Raw genomic sequence first — 21,820 nt, 5'->3', positions numbered from 1 at the left:
TTAGAACATAAAGGTAAAGTCTTCTCAGATCAATTTACTTCCAGGAGTCAAATCATGGTACTTGAGCTCCTCCTGGTCTGACTTCCAGAAGTTCACCTCTTTTGAACTTTTACTAAATTATTTCTGGGAGTCCCCAGGGTCCACAGACTAACTGCTGTCACCAAGTGAGTTGCATCCTCCTCCCTGTTCATCTTCTAGCTCCCTCGTGTTTAGGCCCACTGCTGGCAAAGCTGCTTGGTGAAGATGACTATTGGGCCTCATCACAGGATTAAATGCCACTCACATTTCTATGTAGCACCCGAGGGTGCCATCAGGGTTGCTCCCAAAGCTTCTGATCTTGGGTTTCCAGAGCAGAGACTGGAGGAGGGTCTGTCTCCCAGCTCTGTTCATACTCATTCTTGGGCCCCAGGGCACCTCTGCTGCCGCAGAGCCTCACTGAGAATCTCCTCATGAGAGAGCAGTGTCTGGTCCTCCACACAGCATCTACCCTGTCCTCCCCTGCCCTCCTCACTCTTGCCCCCTTGTCTCTCCCCTCTGACTCAAATTTCCTAAATAGAAGTGCACATGAATATTAAGACATGCAAACAAATCTAGGGGAAGGGTTGGGACCGGGAGGAGATACTACCTACCCATAGTCTCAGTCTCACCTCAGCTTATCAAAAATGTCCTCTACAGAAGGCTCAGATATACCTAAAATGTACCTGAGATACATTTTATATCCAGCAGGAAGCAGGAGATACAAATTTATTGAATGAGTTAAATCCAGTGAGCAAACTCAAATGCTTATAGGGGCCAGGAAGTTAATGTAAATGAATGAAATGTACTGAGTATAAACACCTCTAGGACAGGGGTTGGCAAGCTCTTTCTATAAAGGACCAGACAGTAAATCCTTTTAGCTTTGCAGACCATATATGGGCTCTATTACAACTCAAGTCTGCCATTACAAAGCACAAGCAGCCATACATAATATATAAGCAAATGAACATGTTCCAACAAAACTTTACAAAAACAGGTGGTGGGCCAGATTTGGCCTATGGGCCATCGTTTACCGACCCCTGCTCAAGGTGGTGGGCATCTAGAATAAGCACCCACTTACTAGCCCAACCAGACTGTGACCATGTAGGAATACAGGTCCAGGGTTGCCTGTGTTTGAGAAAGGCTATACAGACAACTTTTTCTCTAAATTTTTCCAATTTTAAAAATATTTTATGGCCAAAACAAAATACATTGGTGGCCCAGAATTAGCCTAACAATCATCATTTTTGAAACTCTGACTTAAATAAACATAATGTAATAGACACTATTAGGTATGATGCATACTCTCAATGAATTATTAGAAAAACCATATTTAGGAGATATTGATGTATCCATTTTACAGAGGAAAAAACTAAGGCTCAGGCTTTCTAAGATCACACAGCCAGTAATTTGTGGAGCCAGGATTCAGGTCTAAGTCTGTTACACTAACACATTTGTGCTCATTCCACTTCACTGCTTTTTTAATATTCACAGATTGTTCTTAGTAAGGACAATTGGAGCCTTCTGCTTCTGGAAATATCAGAATTTATGCACTTGTCATCTCTCCCCAGCTGCTTCCTATCCTGTGTATCCAGAACTGTGAGATAATACATTTCTGTTATTCGAGACACTCAGTTTGTGATACTTTGTTACAGAAGCCCTAGCAAGCTAATACAGTACATCCATTAACAGGTGAATAAAGTATGGTATATCCATACCATGGAATAGAAAGGAAGGACTATTGACACATACACGCAGCAACATAAGATAATTTCAAAATAATTATGCTGCATGAAAGCAGCCCGACAAAAGAATATACACCGTGTGACTCCCTGTATATGAACTACCAGAAAATGCAAACTAGAGTGACAGAAACCACATTAGTGACAAAGGCTAATGAAGAAGCTCCGAAGGAACACAAGGAAACTTTTGGGGCGATGGATGAATTTATTTATTTATTTACAGACGGAGTCTTGCTCTGTCGCCAAGGCGAAGAGTGCAGTGGCGCAATCTCAGCTCACTGCAAGCTCTGCCTCCCGGGTTCACGCCATTCTCCTGCCTCAGCCTCCCGAGTAGCTGAGACTACAGGTACCTTCCACCATGCCCGGCTAATTTTTTGTATTTTTAGTAGAGATGAGATTTCACCGTGTTAGCCAGGATGGTCTAGATCTCCTGACCTCATGATTCGCCCACCTCAGCCTCCCAAAATGCTGGGATTACAGGCGTGAGCCAAGGCGCCTGGCCAATGGATGTATTTATTATCTTGATTACGGTGATGGGTTTATACATAAGTCAAAACTTATCAAAGTATTTACTTTATAAATGAACAGTTCATTATCTGTTAGTTATACCTCAATAAAGCTGTTTTAAAAAAATTTTAGGGCCGGGCGTGGTGGCTCATGCCTATAATCCCAGCACTTTGGGAGGCTGAGGTGGGCGGATCACCTGAGGTCAGGAGTTCAAGACCAGCCTGGCCAAAATGGTGAAACTCTGTCTCTACAAAAACACAAAAAATTAGCAGGTCATGATGGCGGGTACATGTAATCCCAGCTACTCGGGAGGCTGAGGCAGGAGAGTTGCTTGAACCCGGGAGGTGGAGGTTGCAGTGAGCTGAGATCGCGCCACTGCCCTCTAGCCTGGGGGACAGAGTGAGACTTCATCTCCAAAAAAAAAAAAAAAAAATTTACATAAACTAAATGTGGCTCCCTGAATCTAGGTACTTAACATTCTTGTATAAGAAATGTTGGTATGTTATCCTTTAATCATTTCTGGAATATTTTATACTTCCCCTTAATAAGAAAAATATTCTCTTGAAGGGGCTTATATCATGGATAGAAAAGGGAATACAGCCTTAAAGTTGGCCACGTGAAATGATCCAGGAAAGACCAGAAATGTGTCTTAACCACAGGATTTCCCATACACTGGGCAAAAGTGGTATAATGTTCCACTCTCTGAACATATAATTGTTCTAATGTCTCTAACAACAATTACTTTAAACTGAACTCTAATATAGAGACCATCTCAATTTCAGTATTAGCAGGAAACATGCGAACAACTCCAAGATGCCATTTATTTTTTTAAGTGAAACTTTATGTATTTATAAATATATTCTCTATCTGAGAATACATAAAGCATGTTAATAAAAGAGAACAATAACTAATTTAGTTCTTATAGTTTTTGCTCTGACTGCTAAATTTTATGCCTACACATAGCAACTGTATTAAAACTTATGATTGAGATTTTTTCCTTCTATATTTCCTTGTTTCAGATTTTTCATGTCTATTTCCTTCAATAAAATCTAGAAGAGTAAGGGGAAAATGTAACCCAGTAAAAGGAATTCCACAGGATGCTGAAACTTACCAAAGGGCCAGTTCAAATTCTGGGAGAGAAGAGTAACTAGCCAGGTAGGTGCCACAGTAACTGAATGAAAGTAAAGTGTAGTCCAGGAGAATGTTGCCTGAAATATAAAATCCATTATCAGGATTTGATTATGTTAAGACCATGTTCAGTTAACTATGGTCTTACAGTTTATTTTCCTTTGCTAATGATTTTGACGTAATTCAAAAGCATTTAACTATTAGAATAAGAAAGATCCTGGCTAATTTCTAAGACCATGAACAGAAAGCTTAGAGCAAAGTTAAGATCCATTTGTAAAATATATTAAAGTGAATTAAGACCATTAGGTTACTGTCTCTAGACTTCAATGTAGAACTGAGCATACTGCACCATGTATGTCCCAGCACGGTCTGAAATGACCCAAGAATAATCTCATAAATATATGAGACATTGTAATTAGAATAGTTATTTAGACATCTTTAAATATCTTGGGAAGTTGTAATAATTCTAGCTTACTTCCTTATTTCTATTATCTTAGGCCATATCTGGCCCTTAGCTTAATATCTGCCAGCTTTTGGAACAGCTATAAAAAGTGACATACTCCTTTGTACCTATAGTTGACGAAAAGCAACATGAATTCCAAAGTCTTAGCAACAACATGTTTTAAAATGCATATCATAGGGAGGCCAAAACAAGAAGCGCCTGTCTCTGCTTCCCAGTACAGAGTGGTCTGATTTTCCCTCTTCTTCATCTGCTGTTCTTCAGTGGGGTTCTTTCGTGCAAGCTTTGCCCTCATCTCAGTCTGTCTTTGTACGTTTGTGTCTCTATTGCTTGTTCTGTGGATTTTTAATAGCTGTTTTCTGCTTTTTTTCTCATTCTCATTTTAATTGACCATAACATAATCCTAAAATTTTGCTTTTATCATTTACTGAATATATTTAGCATAGTCTAATCAACAAAGAAAAAATGTATTTATTGAGCATTCACTACAAAAACTACTTTTTCTGTAGGCAGAGATCTTAATGATTTTTAAATGCTTGCTAAACAGATGTTTCCCCCCACAACTGAAGATGACCAACTTTAGATATTCTTTAAATCTTAGAAAATATGGTATGTGAAGAAAATGCCAAAAAAAAGAGAGAAAAATATATCCTCTATAATCTTACTACCAAACTTGGTAAATTTCCTTCTAGTATTTTCTTCTGTGTTTACTTGAAAAAAGACATATATATATATATTTTTTTCTTTAAATATAACTTTGCTTTTTATAGCTATACTAGCCATAGATTAAATATTATATATGAGGCTGGGAGAGATGGCTCACACCTGAAATCCCAGCACTTTGGGAGGCCAAGACAGGTGGATCACTGAGGTCAGAAGTTCGAGAGAAGCCTGGCCAACATGGTAAAACCTTGTCTCTACTAAAAATACAAAAATTAGCCAGGCGTGGTGGCGGGCACCTGTAATCCCAGCTACTTGGGAGGCTGAGGCAGGAGAATCGCTTGAACCTGGGAGGTGGAGGTTGCAGTGAGCCAAGACTACACCACTGCACTCCAGCCTGGGTGACAGAGCAAGACTCTGTCTCATCATATATATATAATATACGATAATCCATTTTTAAATGGAATTGGATCATAGTGTTGCCTATTGGTTTTTTATTTGCGTTATATTGACCATTTTATCATTATCTTAACTCTTCTTTAAAAGTGTGACTTTTAATGTTTGCATAATGCCCCTTTATAGTATATTTTATTTATATCCATAATACTGATGTAGGTTGCTCCAATCTTGTGCTATTATCATAGTGCTTTTTAAACTCCTTTGCATGTAAATCTTTGACCATATTTCTAACTATTTCCTAAAAACTGAATTCGTCTTGAAATGAGTATACTGGGTCAAATAGAGTCAATATTTACTTCACAGAAAGACTCTTATCAATTTATAGTCCCACCTTCAGCAAATAAGAGTGCTACCAATTTCACTGCATTCTACCTAGCAATTATGATCTTAAAAAAGTTGTGACCTTGATAGGCAGAAAAATAGCATCTTGGTTTAAATCACGCTTTTTAAAACAAATCTTGAGACGAAACATTTTTTGATGTCTTTGGTCATTTGGAGTTTAGTGATTTGTCTGGGTTAATTTCTTTTCCATTGTTCTAAGAGGCTGTTTGTTTTGTTCTTGTTTCATTAATGCTCTGAAAATATTTGATTATATTTGTTCCAAATATTTTACCCAGTTTATTATTTCCCTTTTAGTTTTTCATGGTGTTTTTGATGTTAACCAGTTTAAAATAGATATACAATCAAATATGTCTGTCTTTTCTAAGTTTTTGTTTTGTGTGAAAAGTTCTTCCCCTTCCTGGAATCACTCCTCTATTCTACCATATTTTCTACTTTTTTTTTTTTTTTTTTTTTTTTTTTTTTGAGACAGTCTCGCTATGTTGCCAGGCTGGAGCGCAGTCGCGTGATCTTGGCTCGCTGCAACCTCCGCCTCCCAGGTTCAAGCGATTCTCCCGCCTCAGCCTCCTGAGTGGCTGGGATTACAGGCACGCGCCACCATGGCCAGCTAACTTTTGTATTTTTAGTAAAGACGGGATTTCACCATGTTGGCCAGGATGGTCTTGATCTCCTGACCTCGTGATCCACCTGCCTTGGCCTCCCAAAGTGCTGGGATTACAGGTGTGAGCCACTGTGCCCGGCCCATATTTTCTACTATTTTCAAGTGGATTTGTTATTTATATTGAATGCTTATTTTCATCTGATATAGACCATGAGTATCTAACTTGATACTTTTGTTAAAATATGCAGTTTTCTTAACCACTGTTGAATAATCTATATTTTTTCTTCTTCCTTCTTCCTCCTCCTCCTCTTCCTCCTTCTTTTTGGTGGTAGCCTCTTTCTTCATTTACTCAGCTTTTATATATTTTAGATTCTGTCCCAAGTCTTCAACTCTCCCACTGATTTGGTGATCCCTGCACCAATGACATACTTCTAATTACTATGGCACCATAATATTAAAATGACCCTCTGCCTTGCCATCATTCTCTTTCCAATTATTCTCATTCTCTATGTTTTATTTTCCCAGATGAATTTTTGAATCATTTGAGTACTCTTTGCTGTCTAAAACATACGATAAACCTACAAATTACTTTCTATGACAAATCTCAGAAATACATTTATAATAACCAGGCTTTCCATCCAGGAATATATTTCTATACATTTAAATATTTTAAATCAATGATTTTTGTAGTTTTCTTCACCTAGGTCACTCATACTTTTAAAAAATTATTTCTAAGTATGTATATCTTCTAATTGTATGGGTACTTATTTCAAAACCAGCATCTCACTGAGCATTCTTTTGTTAGTCCTAGCAGACTACTGCATTATCCATCATCTTCTTTCCCATAGCTATATATTTTTTTCGGTTTTATATTTTGTTGCATTAGCTAGAACTTCCAGGTTGATATTAAATAATAGTGATAACAGGTCTCTCTGATTAATATTACTGATTAATATTACTGGGAATTCCTTTAGGGCCTCATTATTCAGTATGACACTTGGGTATTGGTTTGAACTAACTTTCAATTGGTTTAAACAGAACTACAGTCAAATAACCAACCTGGGGAAATTTTAAAGATAAGGGGTATAATAGTCCTCAACATGTGAATGGGTTATGTTTTAAAAGTTGTCTTAAACTGTTGAGAATGCAAATTTCACCACTAACAAAGTATTATAAATTATAGTGAAGTTCCCTGACTTCACCCAAACACTTATTTGACCCTTAAGACTACAGAGCGAAGTCCAGCCTCAAGCATGAGCTTTCTGCCCATGGGGTATTAAATGAGAGAATCATTAGCTGGTGGCTCCGGCAGACGTGCAGCAGCTCAGTGTGGCTCAGCTGTATCTAAGAAAGAGTCATTAGGCCGGGCACAGTGGCTCATGCCTGTAATCCCAGCACTTTGGGAGGCGGAGATGGGTGGATCACTTGAGGCCAGGAGTTCGAGACCAGCCTGGCCAACATGGTGAAACCCCATCCTCTGCCAAAAACATGAAAAAAAAAAAAAAAAAAAAAAGCCAAGCACGGTGGCGCATGCCTGTAATCCCAGCTACCTGGGAGGCTGAGGCAGGAGAATCACTTGAACCCAGGAGCTGGAGGCTGCAGTGAGCCAAGATCATGCCACTGCACTCCAGCCTGGGTGATAGAGCCAGACTCTGTTAAAATAAAATAAATAAAATAAAATAAACAGTAATAATTCAAATGGTAGGCAACATTGAGCACTTGGCATACATACACATACAGCCATACAGCATATTATATAATTTCATCTATCATCATCACCGCAGCCTTCAAATTAGACACCATCTTTATCCCTATTTCATGAATGAGGAAATTGAGGCTCAGAGACTTGACTTTAGAACCTATACAAACATCAATTCACCTGGATTTTCAACAAATATTAGGAAAGAAAAAAAATTATTGTTCTGAAAAAGGCAATAGTCTTCTAGCCCAGTGCCTCTCAAAGTTTAATGTGCATATGAATCACCTGGGGAATTTTGTTAAAATGCAGATTCTGATTGAGTAGATCTGGTGTGGGAGCCAAGTTTCTGCATTTATAACAAGCTTCCCAGGTAGCACCAATGTTGCTGGTAAACAGACCACACTTTGAACAGCAAGGCTCTAGCTAACATAATTTAAACCCTCAGTGATCAGCTTGATTCCTTCTTTAAAAATGTATATTAAAAAAAAAAAAAAAAAAAAAAAAAAACCAGGGCCAGGCATGGTGGCTCATGCCTGTAATCCCAGCACTTTGGGAGGCTGAGGCAGGCGGATCACTATGTCAGGAGTTCCAGAACAACCTGACCAACATGGTGAAACCCCGTCTCTACTGAAAATACAAAAATTAGCTGAGCGTGGTGGTGCACACCTGTAATCCCAGCTACTCAGGAGGCTGAGACAGGAGAATCACTTGAACCTGGGAGGCAGAGGTTGCAGTGAGCCAAGATCGCACCACTGCACTCCAGTCTAGGCAACGGGGCAAGACTCCGTCTCAAAACAAACACAAAAAACAAACAAAAAAAACCTTTCAAAAAGTAAATCTTCACTTATAATAGATCTAATCAAATCTTTAAACAAAATCCTTCAATTATGGGCCGAGAAAGGGTTCTCCAGAATACCTTTCAATTTGGTCCTTCTGGTCAATCCTGGAAAGCTGTATATGTAGATGAGAGGCTTTAGCTTCCGGTCAGAAAAAGCCACAACTTCACAGGGGATGTTAGTTGCCACGACGCCCACAATTCCATTACTACACTGGAGTACAGTCTTTTTCTTGGTTTCAATATTAATAAATATTACATAATTCCCACAAGGGTAGCAAATGGTGTTGTCGTTGACAAAATGAACATTCTGCTTAGGGAATCCTTGCACCCATCTTTGGGAAAAGATATGTCAACATTAATATAATACATTTCAAATACTTTTTTTTTTTAACAAAGCAAAGGGTCATCAAAATCTTTGAAACATTTCTGTTTTCATGTCCTTTCTGCCCCCAATTTCTAAGATAAAAGAACACACATGCTGGCTGTGAGATCCATTTGAGTCAATGAATTATAGAAATTTAAATGTAGACCTAAAGTTCCATAGGTCTCCCAGGCCTTCTTCAGATAACTTTTTCAGCAAAGGAAACTCTCTGACCAAACCTGAGAAAGTCTCAGAAGGACTTCTGGGGTCTTCTATACTTGGAAGACAAAAAGTGAAATAACAGAGAAAAGAGCTTGATCTCAACAAAATGGCATCCTGGGCCATTCTTTTATAATTAGTTTGATTTTTTAAATAAACTTTAAAAAACACCTTTGCATAGGAGAGCCTGCTTTGTGGTTGTAAGCAGAGTAGGAAAATTGCTTATTTACACAGATGAAGAGTATGTGGCCATATTTTAGATTTAAAAATACAGATAAATGTAGAAAATAAAAGGAATGAAGGCGACGTGAATGAAAGGCTAGCACACAAAAAGAACATACTCTCAAGTAAGGAGTGCGTGCTAGGTGTATGCTAGAAAGAAGGAGAGGAGATGAAGGAGATTCTATTTTTATTTAAATATTAAAGATATGCTTGAAGATGGTGGAAAAGGCAAGTGAAGGACACTGGTTTGGTGTGAAACCTCGAGACATTAGAGTGTCCAGGACTAGCAGGGGATGCTGTATAGAGTGGAGGTGGGGGCTAGGAGGAACACTCTAGAATGTAGAAAAAAAAAATGCCACCTATATCTGCGCAGTGCTTGATGCTTTTCAAAGGCCACTATAAATGCAAATAAATCCAAAGCTGGTGGATGGGAGTTAGAAGGAAGGGATTCAGGGTCCTAACTTTGGGGAAAATCACCAAAGGTAGCAAGGACGGGATCCGGGCTGTCGCCCGGTGGAGGGGGAGGGGGGATGTGATCAGGAGACCCGGATCACTAGCGGGAATCCTGAGCTAGAAGGAAGAGATGAAGGGTGCAGGGGGCGTTGCTGGGTAAGAGAGGGAGGGTCAGGGTAGCAGAATAAGGAGTAGGAAAGACAACTGGGGACGGGGTCAAGGAACAAGGGGATGGGGAGCGGACAGGGGAGGTCACACGGGGAGGGAGGCTGAGGGAAGGCACTGGGGGCAGAGGGGGAGAGGTCGAAGCTGCGGGGAAAGCCGCCCTAAGGAACCGGAGGGAGAGGAGGGAGGAGGGGACGTGGGGCAGGAGGTTCCGCGAGACCCAGATCGGTCGCAGGGCCGTGGACACCGCACCTCACGGACAGGGACGCGCCGCCGGCGGAGTGGGGGCCTTCGTCGCGCTCCCGACCTTGCGCCATGGGCAGTGTTTTCCTCAGGCGGGAGTGGGCAGCGCACGCAGCACCCCAGGGCGGGTCGGTTACCTTTCCTCCGCCGCGGGGCTGCTGGCCGCGACGCCGCTGCCGTGTACACCCGTATCCCGGAGACCGTAAGCCCCGCGCCCATTGGCTCTGCGCTTTGGCCCGCTCCCTCCTGGGCCGAGCAGATTGGTGGAAGGTCGGCCGCTCTCGGCCAATGGGTGAGCGGCAAGCCAAGCGAGCGGCGGGCCCCTTGCTGTTCAAAGTGTGGTCTGTTTACCAGCAACATTGGTGCTACCTGGGAAGCTTCTTATAAATGCAGAAACTTGGCTCCCACAGCAGATCTACTCAATCAGAATCTGCATTTTAACAAAATTCTCCAGGTCCGGGCCAATAATTGCAAGTAAGACTCATGCCTACATCTTCACGCTTTCAAAGGTCAGAGCGGGAGGATCGCTTGAGGCTAGGAGTTGAAGACCAGCCCGGACAATATAGCGAGACCTGCCGCGCCCGTGCCTCATCTCTACAAAAAAATTTAAAAAGCAGCCGGGCATGGTGGTGCACGCCTGTAGTCCCAGCTACTTGGGAGACTGAGGTGGGAGGATCGCTTGAGCCCAGGAGTTCAAGGCTGCGGTGAGCTGGGATGACGCCACAGCACTCCAGCCTGGGCGACAGAGCGATACCTGTCTCTAAATAAATAATTATTTTAAAAAATTAATAAATTTCTAAACAGACTTTCATTTAGAGCGCTGACTGTGCCAAACATTGTTGCAACGTCTTCACATCTCCCATCAGCCCCATTTTACAGATAAGTAACGTGAGGAAAAGAGAAGCACATAATTTGTCCATGGCTACAAAGTTGAGTGGGACTTTATTTATTTATTTATTTATTTTTGAGACAGGGTCTCACTCTGTTGCCCAGGCTGGAGGGCAGTGGCTTGATCTTGGCTCACTGCAACCTCCACCTCCTGGGTTCAAGTGATTCTTCTGCCTCAGCCTCCCAAGTAGCTGAGATTACAGGCACGTGCCACCAAGCCCAGCTAATTTTTTGTATTTTTAGTAGAGACGGGATTTCACCATGTTGACTAGGCTGGTCTCAAATTCTTGACCTCAAGTGATTCACCTGCCTTGGCCTCCCAGAATGCTGCGATTACAGGCGTGAGCCACCTTGCCCGGCCCTGTGTGGGACTTAAATGCAGGTCTAGCCTAATTTAGAGCTCCAAGCCCTTAAGTACCACATAACACTTTGAAATGTATCCTTTTGCTTCCTCAGGGAAGCAGACAGCTCTGGAAGTAACCTGATTAAATGGTCGGCAGCTTGTCATTCCTTCTTCTCTCCCGTACCTTCCCTTAGACTCCCTCCCTTACTCTTCTCCTTCCTTTCCCTTCAGTCGTCTTCCCTTCTCTACTCTTCCCTTCCTTTCTTTAGGTCTTTCCTTCCTGTCTTGCTTTCTTCTCTCCATTTCTTTCACAAATATTTACAGAGCATCCCGCATGCATTCGTGCATGTGCTAGTCACTTGGAAAAAATACAAAAACTAATAAAATTTCTTCCTTCTTGGAACTTAGAGACTGGTGGGATCCAGGAAGTTGGGCTAGATATCCACGTTGTCTCAGATGGTCTGTGTAAGTTGTGAAAGGATTTATGAAAGTGATTTTATGCAAGAAATGTTGTACAATTCACAGATTGTTAGGCCTCCTAAATGCTTCATACAATGCCCTATGACTCTTACTGTACAACTTGCCTGCTTAAGTAAGGGTGAGCCCTGTGGACATGTGGAGTTAGCCATGCCCTCTAGCTATGCTGGAGAGTCAGCTCTTATCTGCACTTCTGCCTGGTGTGTCCTAGGCTAGGCTCCACACCTAGTACACAATTAAAATCTCTTACTTACCAAGGTTTTCACCAAAAATAAAAGTTGCTAAGAGTTAACATTATAACATGTAATTAAAACTACTAAAGCAACAATTTTACATGCAAGGTGTGTAAAGAAAGTAAAATGTGTTTTTGGTGAAAGATTATAAGAAGTCATGGGAATGTGGATATTTTTCTGCCTACATTTAAGTGTTAAAGGATTGCTTTAAGTAAAAAAAAATCTAAAGGTTTAAATAAGCTGTGGAAGATTTATAAAAATTAATTGTAAGAGATTCTGTGTGTGAATATATTGGCTAAAGTTACAGGGGTATTATTCAGTTTTTCCATAAATTAAACATTGGAATAAAAGCACAACAGTTTTTTCTTAGAGAATTGATCTGCTCTTTCTCTCACACACACACACACACACACACACACACACAATTGTAAAGGGTTATACAAGGTTTATAAGACTCTTACCTTATGGTTAAACATTAAAATTGGGTAAATATGTCTATAAGGTTTTATTAAAAATTGGGTTTAACATTAATAGCACATTAATGTAAAGTTAAAATTTGGCTTATTTGGTATAAAAATCATACAGGAAGCATTACCAAATGTGAAATGGTGTTTTGCTTTTTTTGGACTATATTTGCATAAATGTGTTATTGGTATATGTTACAAAGTTATGAGAAACATATAATTCTAATATGACTTAGTGTAGGTTATTAATAATTATAATTGTTATGTAAAATTTTGTGTGCCACAGAAGTAACCAAGTTTCCTTATCAATTGTGGCTTTAATAGTGGCTGTCCTAAAACTTTTTATCATCCACAATTGTTTTCTTGTTCTAATCCTCTTTAGAAGGTGGTTTATAATCAACTATAGAACTCTAGCAGGTGTTCCCAAATGCAGGTTTCTAATAACTTTGGAAATTGTAACATTAGAGTAGAGGAAACAACTTTCAGAAGCCTTTCGAAGAGCTGGAATGTTCGTGAATATCAGAGTCAAGGAAACTTTTCTTTTGAGCTATTTACAGCTTTTAGCAATTGAGTATACTTCTGTGAACAAAATTTGGAGTGTATTTGTTTCTCTCTACCTGATTTTTCCAAAATTTGGAAACTATTTGTGAGTATTCTTAATTTATGGCAATATAGTTATTTGTATACGTGCAATAAGGATCTGTTTTCTTTTGTATCAGAACACAATTGGAGAAATTGGTTATTTCACCAAGGCTTTAACTGGAATGGTGTGCTTTCCTTTAAGGAATCAAACTTGACTTGTAAAGCCAATAAAAGTCCCTTGGAGAATTGGCCTCAGATCTTGTCTGCAACAGTCCCTGTAAAGGTAAGTAAAGAACGACCTATGGTAAGTAAAGAATGTCACTTTCTGACAGGTCCAGGAGTCCCAAGTTATCTTGGGACCCCAAGAGAACAGGAATTTACTCAACTCATAGGTATTTGAGGGTGCAAACACATGGCCGAGCTTGGCTTTACAAAGTCTTATCTAAGATTACTTCTACAGGGCAGAGTTCCATCAAAGCCAATTTAAAAAGAGCCTATGTGAAAAATAATTATTTTTTTGGACTTTATACAAATAATCAGACCGAGTATAACAAAGCAAATCAGTCTTACCATGATTTGTCTTTAGTAAAAATGAGAAACTGGAGAGAGAAATATTATGTTTCAAGAACTATGGTACACTTTTTATTAAATTCTAGTCTCATTAGTTGTTTTTAAGTTTGTTTCTGCAACTTAGGCTAACCCTGCTTATTCCTGTGAACCAACCAATGATCTCTGACTGCTGCTCAGAAGAAACAAAAGGGATGGGTAATGTAAAAATCTGGATCAGTATTCTAATTCTGGGCACATCACATTCAGCTAATAATCCTATATCAGCTTAGTTCCAACAGCTGCCCAGTTCATGAAAAGCCTTCTAATTTAGCTTACTTGGAATAGCTTTACTTATTTTGCTTTACACTTATGGAATATATTGCTGTTATACTCTTTGTGTAGGAATACAGGACAAGCTTACTAAATGTTTTCTTAAACATGTATTAATCTTCCAGATATCACCTTTTGTCAAAACTCAAGAGTTATGAGTGGACCTTACCATACTGATGCTCTCTGACTGAGCTCCTCTCTACCATGAATGCAAGAGACCCTCATAGTTAGGCATGAATATCATCACCCCTATTCAGCCTGAAGAAGTTACAAAAGATGGATCTTCATCCCTCTGCAACCCTTAGGATTAAGGGTTCTGTTATAAAAGAGGTGGGGAATGTCAGAGGCATGTGAACAAGAGCAACTCCATCTTAAATAGGAGCTGGGTAAAATGAGGCTGAAACCTACTGGGCTGCATTTCCAGATGGTTAGGCATTCTAGGTCACAGAATGAGATAGGAGGTCAGCACAAAATACAGGTCATGAAGACCTTGCTGATAAAATAGTTTGCAGTAAAGGAGCCGGCCAAAACCCACCAAAACCAAAATGGTGACGAGAGTGATCTCTGGTCATCCTCACTGCTACAGTCTCACCAGCTCCATGACAGTTTACAAATGCCATGGCAACATCAGGAAGTTACCCTAGATGGTCTAAAAAGGGGAGGCCTGAATAATCCACTCCTTGTTTAGTATATCATCTTTTATTCCTTAACTTTCTTAATAAACTTGCTTTCACTTTGCACTGCGGAGTTGCCCTGAATTCGTTCTTGCGTGAGATCCAAGAAGCCTCTCTTGGGGTCTGGATCAGGACCCCTTTCCTGTAACAACATCATTACGCAAATAGAATTATAGATTGAAATAAGAAAAGAAACATGATAGTATGAATGCTTATGTTAGGATCCTCACCTAGTGACAAAGATTCTCTGCCTGAGTCTTTCCCTAGGCTTGTTTGTGCCCTTCCTTGTAAGATCCAGTTTTAGCAAAGAACACTGCTAAGTCAGTTTGGCAACACTGCTAAGTCAGTCAGTCAGTGTCCTCAATGTCTGATCACCCTCCATATCTGATTAGGTTCCTCATTCTCTACCGTCCCCAGGGTGATGTCTGATTACCTTGGCCTATGTGAACCCAAAATATCTGAGACAGGTCTCAATCAATTTAGAAAGTTTATTTTGCTAAGATTAAGAACATGCCCATGACACAGCCTCAGGAGGTCCTGACATGTGCCCAAGGTGGTCGGGGCACAGCTTGGTTGTATACATTTTAGGGAGACATGAGACATCCTACACAATGTTTAAGATGTACATTGGTTCGCTCAGGTCATATGGAGATAAGAGACAAAAGATTGCATTCCTTTGAGTCTCTGATTAGCTTTTCACTGAATACAACAATTTACATATGAGAGGAGGGTAGAGGAATAGTCACCTATGCCTAAGTCTGGCTTAGTGAAACAATAGGACAGAGAAAGCCATCAGACGTACAGTTGTCTCTTGTGACCAGAGGGATGACTTTGAGTTCTGTCTGTCTTTTCTTCACAAGGAATTTCCTTGTGGGAAAATTATGAGGGGGGTATGTAGCTTTTTTATATTTGTAGCTACCTTATGCAGGAATAAAACGGGAGGCAGATTTGCCTGACACAATTCCCAGCTTGACTTTCCCTTTGGCTTAGTGATTTGAGGGCCCCAAGATTTATTTTCCTTTCATACCTGTTTTCAGCAAAAAGCCCATTAGGTCAATTTAGCCAGAATCCTCCATCAGCCCTGATGGTTTCTTTTAGTAATTTTCCATCCACTGACCCCCACCCTGCTCCTTGGCTATAAATTCCCACTTGCCCATGCTGTATTTAGAGTTGAGCTCTGTACTCAAACTTCCATTGTCATGGTTCCTATACTTTTCATGATGGTCCTGAGTAAAGGTGGCCTTACCATGCTTTAACAAGTATCGTTGAATAATTTGTTCTTTAACACGAGCTGAATGGGCAGTGTTAGGGATGGTCTCTGTGTGCATGCACCGCTTTCACTGAGGGTCAAACAATGAGGAGTGATTGCTGGATGGGGGTGGGATGGGCTGAAGATAATTTTTATAAAGACACTAAGGCAGGGCCACAGATTGGATGAACTGGGAAGGGCAGTGTGATTGGCGCAGAGGGAGATAAGAAGAAAATACTTAAGATGAGGCTGGTGAAGGAACCAATGCCCCAGGTGAAGGACAAGTTGAAAGTTCTGGCCTTTATCCTAAGAGCCATGAAAAGACTATTGAGGCTTAGAGCCCAGGAGTTCAAGACCAGCCTAGGCAACATAGTGAGACCTCATTTCTACTAAAAACACAAAAATTAGCTGGGCATGGTGGCATGTGCATGTAGTCCCAGCTATTCGGGAGGCTGAGGCAGGAGGATCACTTGAGCCTTGGGAGGTCGAGGCTGCAGTAAGCCATGATCTCACCACTGCACTCCAGCCTAGGTGACAGAGTAAAACCCTGTCTCAAAAGAATAAATAAATAAATAAATAAATAAATAAATAAATAAATAAATAGTATGATGCTTTGGCATGCTGAATACTTTGAATTAAAGAAGATTGGAAGGCCTCGGAACCAAAGTTTCTCTCTGACCTTTTTCTGTTCTCCTGTCTCCTGTCCCTGTTTCTCCCCCAAAGCAAGTCATAGACACCAGAATTCCTCTTCCGCAAGGTAGGTCATAGAAACTATTAATATATATATTATATATATTATAGAACCCCTCTCCCTCAAAGCAAGGCATAAAAACCTGGAAATATTACTCTAACCTTCCCCTGCCTTTATTTGTAGGAACTGGCCATAAAAAAATTCTCTAGCCTACCTGTCTAATGTAGATCATAAGCATCTTATTCCAGAGGGGTCCTGCTCTGTACCCAGCAGGAAGGAATCCTACTCGAGAGACCAAGAAGAATGTAAACAGCCGGGCCTTGCTGGGTTCCCCTTTCAGTCTGTTACCATTACATCATACCCTTTTTGTCCAATCACATTTCTACACAGCTGTCCGTTCTTCATGGAGCCTAAACATAAAAATACTTTTCCCTGGCTCTTTGAGTCTTTATTTCTGAAGCCTCCTGTGTCGTGTAAAACTTTGATTTAACACATTTGTCATGCTTTTCTCTCATTAATCTGTCTTTTGTTATAGGAGTGTCAGCTATAACCCTTATGATAGATGAGGAAAGGTATCACACCTTCTTCTCCCCTATAAGACATTAAGTGGCTTTCAGCAGGGGAGTGACAGGATCAGGTCTATGCTTTTAAAAGATCATTTGGCTGCAGGATTATTAATTGGTTGGGGTGGGAGAACAGGGAGAATTGAAATAGGCAGATCAGTCAGGAGTCTATTCCATTCTCCTAACAAGTGGAGCCAATGCAGGTTTTCTCAAATTCAGCACTATCGGTATTCTGGGCTAGATTTGGTGATTGTGGGTAGAGTCCTATGCATTGTAGGGTGTTTAGCAATGTAGCACCTCTGCAGTTGTGACAACCAAAAATGCCTATGCACATTGTCAAATGTCCCCTGGATGGCACAATCACCCCCCAGTTGAAAACCACTGGTAAGTCAGTGTATTAAAAAGTTATTTTAAAAGGTAAAAATCTATAGGATTTGGTGATGGATTGATAAAAAGAGGCAAGGGAGAAAGGAGAGTCAAGGATGTTCCTAGATTTCTAATTACCACAGAGATGGTGGTGCTCTTCACTGAGACAGGGTGAGGAAACACGTGTTTCTATGCAGAAATGTGAGTGGCAGACACACACCATGCTTAGTTCTTAAAAACTCATAAAACTGACTGACAAAATCTCATGTTGCAGAGTCCCAGGGAGAAGTGGCAAGAAGGAAAAGTCAAACTTTCTGTTGCCACCCCTGATGATTTTGTTTATTTGTGTTTTGACCAAGCCCTCTCCACCCCACCGTCATACCTTTAACCACAACTAAGAAAGAAAGGCCACTCATCCTTCTGCAACCAGGCCTGGTGTGGGGGTTAGGGAATCTCCTGAATATCAGCTATGGGTATCCCCAGAAATCCAGCTAGAGACCTCCCTTAATTTTAAAGCCAACCCTACAGCAGAATGTGAGGAGGCCAGTCTTGCCCTGCTCCCAAAGCAAGTGACTGGCAGAGGATGAAAGGTAGGCAGGAAATACAGACTTCCGGAAAGAGATGCTGGCCTAGAATCGGCAGTGACCCTGGGAAGCCGAACTTACCCTGTGTTACAGCAAAAGAGGAACTGAATGGAATCAAATTGAAAAGGCAGTCTTGTGTGTATCTTACTCTTGAAATCTTGGTGTTATGGTTTAGATGGAAAGGGAAGTCTCTAGCTGGGTTTCTGGGGATACCAGAATGTTCTGATATGCAAGAGATTACCTGACCCATACACCGTGCCAGATTACAGAAGGATGAGTGGTCTTTCTTTCTTAGTCTGGAAGGGGAAATGTGGATCATCCCAGAGAATGGACTGGGAAGGATAAGTTAGGAAAATCAGTTCCAGTTCTCACATTGAAAGATTTATGGGTATTAGAAACAAAATCTAAGACACACAAGTTTTTCTCTAATCAGTGACCCAGTGAGCAGTCCTGGGCTTCCTAAAGTAGTAACCAGTGTGTTCCACCATTTTTAGGAAGGGCTCAACTCCCCTAAACTGGCTCTGCCCCTCCCAATCTTCTCTTCCCTGGCAAATCTCCACCTTGCCACCAACAGCCTAGTTCTTGACAGAATACGCCTAATCCTCCCTGTGAGGTTTTATGCCTTTGTAGAACTCAGCTTGTATTAAAGGCTAAAAGAGCAGGGGTTAATTCAAGTTCCTTGAGCAAGCCCTAAAACCAAACTAGTGCACAGCCAGTCACAGAACAAAAAAAATCCTTATTTCCCACTAAGGGATCATTTCAGTCCTGGCCTCTGTAGGGTTCCAGCCAAATTCCAAGATAATCTGCAAGATGAAATTTCACTAAGTTTTTCACCTATTAATTAAGTTTTCTATGACCATTTAAACATGGGAAAAGATCATACAGCATACTAGAACTTATTTTATTAAGTAGATGAGTAAGTGGTTTCCCGTTTATCAGCTAATTATTTGCTTTTTGTGAAATGCACCTTGTTTATGCGAAAAGTCAAAAAAAGAAGTTGGCATTGTTTCTCTGTGTAAAAAGAAATGTAAATAATGAATGTTTTTAAAATAAAGGAATGATCTGCTATGATACAGAGTATCTAGTTATTCTATGGCAATTGGCCCCTTTTATAGCAGCGATGACCACAATTTACTAAGCAGCTATTATGTGTTTGGCGCTCCATAGAGTCTGACTCCTCCCACCAACTATGCTACATAGGTACCTGTGGCTCAGAGAGATGAGTGAGACTCAAGATTACACATTTAGTTAGTAGGCAGAGTTGGATTCAATCATGGGTTCACCTGCCCCTGAAGTCTATGCATTTCTTTTTATTTATATTTTAGAGATGGGGTCTTGCTATGTTGCCCAGGCTGGTCTTGAACTCCTGGTCTCAAGCGATATTCCCACCCTGGCCACCCGAAGTGCTGGGATTACAAGTGTGAGCCACTGCGTCTGGCCTAAAGTCTATGTCTTCTGCACAGGTTTTCTCTCTGCTCTGCTGCCGCATCCACACATGTTTGTATAATAATAGCTAACTTATATTAAGCCACTCCTCTGTGCCTGGCATTGTATATCCTTATAAAACACATATTATTTAATCCTTATTGTAGAGACAGGAAAAATGAGTCTCAGAAAGTTAAGATTTTTTGCCTAACATCTCACAAGTTTCAAATGAACTTGAATTCAGGTAGTTAATTGTCTTAAAAGAACTCTTCTTTCCAGCAGACTTGTAAATTTCAAAGTAAATTGGAAGTTTAGTTTAAATTTTGCATTTTTCTGGAAAAAGAGAGAAAAAATAGAAAATCCTTCATAATTTCCAAAAGTTTTAGAATAAATAATATGGGAAGAGGCTACATTGTTATGTAGATCCTGGGTCACTTAGTGAAAATGGCTGAATGTTATTGTTTAGTGCATTTAATCTACAAATTCAGACTTCATTTTCAAGCTTCAAATATTTTGGAGGTATCTGTGGAGTATAGCTTCATGACTAAATTTTGTGTACCAAGATGCTTCCTTTACTCTTGATGCTGAAATAACTACACTAGGTTAAATACAGAAAGGGTTTGTAGGTCAACATTCAAGAAAATAACACACTGAATATGTGGTTTTAAATAATGTTTTAATGAAGAAGAATGAGGTTATTTTGCAAGACAGAGGGGATTGTCACATCACGCCCACTTAGAATTCTAAGGCAAGAATATTAATGGAGACTCATAAATCATTTGTTCATTTATTTTCAAATTAGTTCTTAAAATTTTAAAGTCCAATACAAATTATAAGATTGAAAATTAAAAATTCAAATCAAAAATTTGTAAAGCAAGTATTTTTAATTTAAATGAAATTTTATTACATATTTTATATAAAAATTTGCAATTCTAATATTTATTATTCATCTAGTTGTCAAAGAATTGGTATCAAGCTTCATACATGTTATATCTAGACCTATATACCTACAGAAATGTAAGACTAATACTTTTTTTCTATATTGCAAAACATTCTTCGGCATGCATGTGCAGCTAGTGCCAATACCACACTAACTCACGACAACCCCTGGAACCAAAAGGAGTTGGAATCAAAGAGACGCAAGAAAATAGTCACTTGATTGTACTGGGAAACAATACTTAATTCACAAAGCAATACTGACATGGCACATGGATACATATGTAACAAACCTGCACATTGTGCACATGTACCCTAAAACCTAAAGTATAAAAAAAAAAAAAAGCAATACTGAATGAATGAATACATTCATACTCTCTGAAAAAGGGAGTCAACAAATTCCTTAATATATTTTTCTGAGATGGAGTCTTGCTCTGTCCCTTGGAGTGCAGTGGCACGATTTTAGCTCACTGCAACCTCTGTCTCCCAGGTTCACCCTATTCTCCTGCCTCAGCCTCCCGAGTAGCTCAGATGACAGGCACGCGCCACCACGCCTGGCTAATTTTTTGTATTTTTAGTAGAGATGGGATTTCACCATGTTGGCCAGGCTGGTCTGTAACTCCTGACCTCAGGTGATCTGCCCGCCTTGGCCTCTCAAAGTGTTGGGATTACAGGCATGAGCCACAGCACCCAGCCAATATCTTTTATCTTATCCAAGCATTCCCACCAGTCAGATCCTCCCCATACTCCTTAAGTAGTTTCCATCTCTGATGTTGAAAGAAGCACAACACACAAACCTCACAGTGTCCAAACACAGTAGCCTTTTGTTTCAAGGACATGGGGCAAATGTGAAGTCATGTGGCAGATCTTTAGAGTCACATCATGCTGGGGGAGTGTTGAGAGGCGGACCCCACATGACAGCGGTGTGGGCCCTCTAAAGGGTGGGGCCCATGGCAGGGGCACACTTTGTGGGGTCTATGGGTGGCATTATTTTTACTGGTGGAAGGTATTTGAGTTACGGGGGGCAAATCAGAACAGATGTGCAACTCAACTCTTGCCTCCTCAGAAGAAAGAATTTGATTGAGGGGCATAAAGCAGAAAAAGAGACAGAGGCAAGTTTCAGAGCAGGAGTGGAAGTTTATTTTAAAAGACTTTAGAACAGGAAAGATAGGAAAGTACACTTGGAAGAGCCCCAAGCATGCGACTTGAAGAATAAACGCAATGTTTAACCTTGATCCTAGGACTTTATAGGCTAGCCCCTTTCCCATAATTCTTCCCTTAGGGTGGGCTGCCCACATGCACAATGCCTTGTTACCTTTGGGAACTAAGCACGTGCAGTGTGTTTAGGAAGTTGG

At 40.4% G+C, this 21,820-nt stretch overlaps 1 protein-coding gene across 5 annotated transcripts in view; it reads right to left on the bottom strand.

Annotated features, from left to right (window-relative positions):
* CFAP43 (cilia and flagella associated protein 43) overlaps positions 1–10,303 on the bottom strand; it is a 99,101-nt gene extending 88,798 nt beyond the window's left edge. For 3 of the 5 annotated variants that reach the window (XM_058436044.1, XM_058436043.1, XM_032178405.2), the window contains exons 1-3: positions 10,121–10,266; positions 8,527–8,780; positions 3,376–3,472 (exon numbers count right to left, since the gene is read on the bottom strand). In XM_058436044.1, the coding sequence (XP_058292027.1) occupies positions 3,376–3,472; positions 8,527–8,780; positions 10,121–10,185 (416 nt within the window). In that variant the 5' untranslated portion in view covers positions 10,186–10,266. Of the gene's footprint in view, positions 1–3,375; positions 3,473–8,526; positions 8,781–10,120 lie in introns of all 5 variants that reach the window. The other 2 variants (XM_058436042.1, XM_058436045.1) reach the window with 2 other exon arrangements.
* Between the last annotated feature and the right edge of the window lie 11,517 nt (positions 10,304–21,820).

The sequence above is a fragment of the Hylobates moloch genome, unplaced genomic scaffold, assembly GCF_009828535.3.
Source record: "Hylobates moloch isolate HMO894 unplaced genomic scaffold, HMol_V3 SCAFFOLD_3, whole genome shotgun sequence".
NCBI classification, from domain to species: domain Eukaryota; kingdom Metazoa; phylum Chordata; class Mammalia; order Primates; family Hylobatidae; genus Hylobates; species Hylobates moloch.
The sequence above is the reverse complement of the archived record's forward strand: the minus strand, read 5'-3'. Positions and strand labels throughout refer to the sequence as shown.